Below are 6,363 nucleotides of genomic sequence, written 5' to 3'. Positions count from 1 at the left end.
CCTAGCCTAACTGAGTCAGGGATACCTGGCCCCACAGATCTCTCCTGTTATTTGCAGACAAACAACTCAGCAGGGTGGGTATGTGCTTAGGAGTGCTCTGTGGGTTTTTCCAAGGACAAGGGTCACGCCCCCTTCCTTAGGACAGGCCTTGAGGTAGAAGCTGGTTTCTCAAAAATGGAGTCACATCAGTTTCTCAATACCATTTATTGCTAGGCACAGGGCTTGGGTTTTAATGCATAATATCCCATACATTACAGGGCACTTGCAGCCACGATTACCCAGGGCCTCAATTGCCTCCTAATTGCTGGCCCAGTAACATCTGGTAGTGCTCTCCGATATCTCTGGGCATGTCTCCCTGCTGACCGCACTTCCGTTTTCACTCCATCCTCAACCACATGCCAGGCACCGCGCCCCAAGTTGGAGAATAAGATACCAAGATAAACACGTGTCTGTCCTCCAGAGTCCGGTAGGAAAGACAGATGAATCAGCAAAAATTACCACTCATTGTGGCAAACTCTTGCTAAGATTATGAGACTTAAGGAGCCCTTGGAGGAAGCTCTTAACCCAGGCTGGAAATATCAGGGAAGCTTACTGGAGGAAGGAATGACTAAGCAGATGAGATATGAAGAATGGATAGATGAAGTTGAGAAAATTGATCCAGACAGAAAAGACGGAGATTGCAATGACTTGGAGATTAGAAGCCAGTTCAAGGCAGCACAAAGGTGGGGCTGGGAGTTGAGCTGGAACATGTGGAAGAGGAGGCTGGGAGTGAAACCAAAGCACATCATGGGACAACTGAAAAGGCTCCAGTAAGAAGTGGAGAGTTACTGAAAGGCTGTGAGCCGGAAAGCAACAAGGTCAGATCTGTAGTTCAGAATGATCCCCGAGACTCTGTTTTCCTATCTATCAAATGGGGGATAATAATAGTACAATAGAGCTGTCTTGAGGATTAAATGAGGTAATGCAGCAAACAGTGCCTGGCACACAGATTATTATCCATTAAGCCAGGAATGCTTTCCATTGTGAAGCCAGGCTACAATCACATCCTATTATTGATTCATTTCTTTGCAGCCATCTCCCAAACTGAGAAATGAAATGATTGAGGGGAAAGGCTATGTCATGATCCTGTCTGTGTTTCCTGATTTCAACACAAAGCCTAGCATATATAAGACGCTTGGTAAATGCGAGCTCACGATTGATTTGATCAAACCATTGGTGCAAATCCTCAAAGAGTCAGTTCGGGCCCCAGGCCCAGGATGGGACATACTACATTCTTCCACAAGTGGGCGCAAGACGTTTCTCACAAAAGAGGCGGCGCTGGTGGCGAAGGCTGGGCTCCAAAATCCCAGGACTCCCCAACCCCTCGGATCTTACTCTGAGGAAACCCGGTCCAAAGAAGGTTGTTTTCTTAGGTGGTCGCCGCAAGATGTCCAAGGCTTTACGATCAGTCAAATGAACCCGATAATAGAATGAAAGTGTTTCGAAAATGAGCACTGATAGTAGTTGCTTCCTCCACCGCTGCTAATCGTGAGGGTTTTGGGCTCTGGGTGTTTTTCACTTTAGGAAGGCAAACGCCACCTTCTCCTGGGGCACTTGAATCTTTATGGAAGCGAGAGGGTTGCATGTATCTAGGGCAGATTAGTATAGGCTCGTATCCTGGTTCCTAATTTTGCAAATACTCAGTCTCTGTCAATCACCCGGATTGGGAAGCCACAAGACTCCATAAAGGAGGGCTGATCAGGACAGGTAAGACAGGTACCTTTATTTGGAACAGGGATTCGCTGAAAGTTACCTGGATAAGTCAGGGAAGGAAGGGTTAAAAAGGACCCGGCAAGTGAAGAAAAGTGGTGAGGGAGCAAAGCAAGGCAAGAGTGGAAAAGGAAGCAAAGGGCTTGCTGGCCTCGGGGAAGGGAGGGGTTAACGCGGGGCTTGCCTCTGGGAGGCAGCGGAGGTGCAAGCAGATGGGGGCGGGACGTCGACACAGCCGAGGAAAACAACAGACCCACCCCGGCAAAGACAGGGTTAAGGGGGCGGACCCAGAAAAAGCCACGTGCCGGGGCACAAGGCTATTGGTTTTCCCGGAATTGTTTGTGCGCGGCTATTGGCTATGTCGAGAAGCCACGAGTGCCGATTGGCTGAGCGTCGGAGGGGCCGTCAGGGCAGAAGCAGGGAGGAGGCGGCCGAACAGCGTCGCTGGGCTGGACTGGGCCAAGCCAGCGCCAGAGCTGCCCGCTCAGGGACCGCAGCCCAGCTGAGCCCGAGCTGCGGGCGCCGCCGCCGCCATGCGCTGGGTGCGGGCGCTGCTGAAGAATGCGTCCCTGGCAGGAGCGCCCAAGTACATCGAGCACTTCAGCAAGTTCTCCCCGTCGCCCCTGTCCATGAAGCAGTTTCTGGACTTCGGTACGGAGTCCGAAGGGAGGGAGGCGGGAGGCGGAGAGCCGGAGGGCCCGCTAGGTGGGGCACGAAGAAGGGGTCCTGGCAATGAGAGGTTAACCCCCTGGAGCAGAGAGGCCCTCTGTGGCCAGGAAGACTTGCTCTGAAGAGTTGAGGCAGGAAGGGGTTAACAGGGAGGCAGGGCTGAAAGGGTTAAGGGTGCCCCCAGCAGAAGACACAGTCCCCTAAACTGTATGAGGGAATGGGGGGCGCTGAGAAAGAGGGGGGCCAAGGTTTCCTCCTGGGCTGGCTTTGCCAGGGTCTGCGAGAGTAAGGGGCAGTGAGGCCTGATGTCAGCGCAGGGAAGGAAGGAGTGGAGCCCTATCTGGGCACCGAAAGGCCCACCGGGGTTGTCTTCACAACTCTTAAAGAGTGGGTGACAGAGGAACTAGGGGGTATGGTGGTAGCAGCGACAAGGCAGGGTTGAGAGGTGCAGCCATCTGGAAGGAAACTGGGCTGGAGGTGAAGGGTCAGACCCTCCTGAGCAGGCAGGAGCAAAGACCCTGGGCATTTAGGCCAGGAGGCTCCTTCAGAAGTTGCCAGCAGGTGCCAATGCCCCTGACTGGTGTACCTCCACCCATTTCAGCTGCCTCAGTGGGCAAGGACACTTGAAGATCAAACCTGTTTTAGCCTGGCTGCCTGTCCTCAGCTGGACAGAGGCCCAGGTCACCATGAGATGGTCATGCTGCTTGTACCCTCCCTTGACTGCCCCCCCTTTAGGGGCTGCTGGGTCAGGAGATCCCCCAGGATCTTCCCCTACCAATGTCCTAGGGGTGGCTTTGGGGCAGGAGGAGGGCTGTGCTAAGGTGGCAGCCAGATGTGTGGGCCCTGTCTGTCTAAATGGCATTTCCGTGGTGCCAGCTAGAAATTGGGAGGGGGGCCCAGGTCTCTCAAGAGTTGAGTAGATAGTGGCTGGCTTAGGTTACAGCTGCGTCACTGACAGAAAGAGGTCAGGGAGGTGGCAGCCAAGACATACGGCACCTGTTTCTCAGGATATGTCTTCCCACCTACTGCCCTGTTTGAGTGTTGAGCTTCCCTCATGTAGGAAAGCCTGGTGGGCCCACTCTCAGCCCTTAGAAGCCACCCAGCCCATATTGGAGAGAAATGTCACACCTGCAGAGGACTTTGAGTAGTTTGTTCCACTTGTACAGTGGGGAAAGTGAGACTTTCAGAAGGATGGTGACTTGTCCTGGATGACAGATTTGGAGGCAGAACCTGGACCAGAATCCAGGTCTCCTGTCACTGGCTCATAGCCTTCTCCAGTCCTTCACCCAGCTTTTCATCTTTACTGGGGATCAAGGTTCCCATTTGCCTCAAAGATGGGCATTAATACCAGGCATGGTGGCGCATGCCTATAATCCCAGTGGCTTGGGAGACTGAGGCAGGAAGATCACAAGTTCAAAGTCAGCCTCAGCAACGTAGCTAAGTAGGCCCTAAGCAATTCAGTGAGACCCTGTCTCTAAATAAAATAGCAAAAGGGCTGGGGATGAGGCTCAGTGGTAAGTGCCTCTGGGTTTAATCCTGGTACCAAAGAAAAGTAGGGGATCATTAATACAGAGGCAACCTTACAGTGGGCATCCATCCACCTCACCAGCCTGGATAGAGTGGCCAGGGACAATGCTTGGACCCTGCAGCTATGGGAGTCTAGGTATAGCCCCCCTCAACCAGGGTGCAGTTCAGGTGGGCTGGATGTCCTGGGTGCCTCTGCCCCCCTGGATCTACTCCCAGTGCCAAAGCTTACTGGGAGGAAAGGAGAAAGAAGTGAGGTGACTTAGGCCAGAGCAGCTCCAAATGGGTCCCAAAGGGGCCCTGTCCCCATGTTTAAAAGAAAATAAGATGGGAAGGGGATGCAGGTCTTGAAGTACTGGACAGGTGATGGGGAGCCCTGAACACCACAGAGGTTAAGAGAGCTGCCTTATTTTTGTCCTGGGCAGGTCCTTTGTCTTCTAAACCCTGATCAATGCAAGGTTTAGCTCACCTGATCCTGGAGATGTCCTTGGATTCCCAGGGTTTGTGCCTATGGACTCACCCCTCTGTCTTCCACCAGGGTCCAGCAATGCCTGTGAGAAAACCTCGTTCACCTTCCTTCGGCAGGAGCTGCCTGTGCGCTTGGCCAACATCATGAAAGAGATTAACCTGCTTCCGGATCGGGTGCTGAGCACACCCTCTGTGCAGCTGGTACAGAGCTGGTGAGACCTCTCCCATTCCATCACCCTGTGCCCCTCGGCTCAGGGATGGAGTCTCTGTGCTGCCAGCTGCCTTGAGGTGGTGGGGATCAAGGGAAGACACAGGGGCTCTGAGAGGCTGGGGAGTTGCCCAGAATCACATGGGAATCCTAGGCCCTAGCAGGAATAGTTGGCCTCCTCACTTCTGTGTCTGGGATACCCCTCTTCTTACCATCCTGCTTTCTCTGGGAACCCAGGATCCATCCAGAAATCAGTTTTCATAGTCAAAACCTTAATTCAGGCTAATAATGTCAGCAATGGCCACCAGCCCTAGGTCTGGAACCCCAGCCCCTACTAGACACTATTTATTTAGGGTGATTTTTTTTTTTTTTTTTTTTTTTTTGGTACCAGGGATTGAACTCATGGGCATTCAACCACTGAGCCACATCTCCAGCCCTGTTTTGTATTTTATTTAGAGACAGGGTCTCACTGAGTTGCTTAGCACCTCGCTGTTGCTGAGGCTGGCTTTGAATTCATGATTCTCCTGTCTCAGCCTCCCGAGATGCTGGTATTTAGGGTGACTTTTTGAGAAACAGAAACAAAAAGCAAATCTTGGAACAAATTATATAATCCAAGCAACAAGTCTTGATTGTTTTGGATGTTGGAAAATGCTCAAATAGATACAGGGATGATACAGTCTTTTCCCAAAGAGTTTTGGAGGACAAAGTCCATAAGTTTATTGCAGGCAGCCAGAGGAGCAGAGGTGAAGCCTGGGGAAGGCACTCAGGAGGGTGCAGGGTCAGGTAATTAGAGGTCATTAGCCAACAGCCTGTTCCATGAAGCACAAACAGGATGTGTCCTTCACCAGGCATATAGCTGGCTAATCATCAGTGGGCTGTCATGGTGCCTGGGCAGAATCGCTTGGCTGTTGGGACCCGCGGAGTGGAATGGCTGTGGTTTCCTTTTGGACTCCAGAGCATGTGTCCCCCCACCTGAGCCCAGCAGCATGCTGTGTCTAAGAAAACAACAATGGCTGCCCTCAGGGAGCCCATCCTCTCATAGGAAAATACGATTTCTACCAAGACTGGACAAACCAAGTGTATCAGAGATAGAGGGAGGAGCAGTGAGCACTGAAGAGTTAGTTGTTTTTAAATGAAGAATCAAAGGTTATTATTATTTTTTTAAATGTTGTTTAATTGTCAGTGGGTCTTTTATTTATTTATTATTTATTTACACATGGTGTGAGAATTGAACCCAGTTCCTCACACATGCTAGGCAAGCGCTCTACCACTGAGCCACAACCCCAGCCCTAAGGTTATTATTCTAAAAGTATAATCGAGTGTTTTCCCCCTCCATTGAAGAAGGATAACATAATATCATTTTGACACATGGAAAATACAAAAACACAGAAGAAAATGCGAACCCCTACTCTCTTCCCATAACCAGACACTGCTCAGGGTTCAGGGGCTTTTTTGGTGCCCTGCCAGCATTATGTCTGTACAGGAACACGCACACCCCTAAATTATTCTAATGAAATGAGCCACGGTAGATAACGTGTTACACACAACGCCAGGTATACAGTAGATGCACAATGAATGTTGACCAAATCAGAAGTTGTGGGAAGCTGGGCACAGTGGCGCACACCTGTAATCTCAGTGGCTCAGGAGGCTGAGGCATGAGGATCACAAGTTCAAACCCAGCCTCAGCAACTTGGCAAGGCCCTAAGCAACTCAGTGAGACCCCGTCTCTAAATCAAATACAAAAT

The 6,363-nt window shown here is 51.2% G+C and overlaps 1 protein-coding gene across 1 annotated transcript in view; it reads left to right on the top strand.

The window, feature by feature from the left end:
• Positions 1-2,161: 2,161 nt before the first annotated feature.
• Positions 2,162-6,363, top strand: part of PDK2 (pyruvate dehydrogenase kinase 2) — a 14,694-nt gene continuing 10,492 nt past the window's right edge. The window contains exons 1-2 of the mRNA XM_081272988.1: positions 2,162-2,400; positions 4,481-4,622. Coding sequence (XP_081129114.1) covers positions 2,283-2,400; positions 4,481-4,622 — 260 coding nt within the window. The 5' untranslated portion in view covers positions 2,162-2,282. The remainder of the gene's footprint in view (positions 2,401-4,480; positions 4,623-6,363) is intronic.

Source organism: Spermophilus citellus, assembly GCF_964194105.1.
Source record: "Spermophilus citellus genome assembly, chromosome: 17".
Taxonomy (NCBI): Eukaryota; Metazoa; Chordata; class Mammalia; order Rodentia; family Sciuridae; genus Spermophilus; species Spermophilus citellus.
Note: the sequence above shows the minus strand (reverse complement) of the source record. Positions and strands in the feature narration are given on the sequence as shown.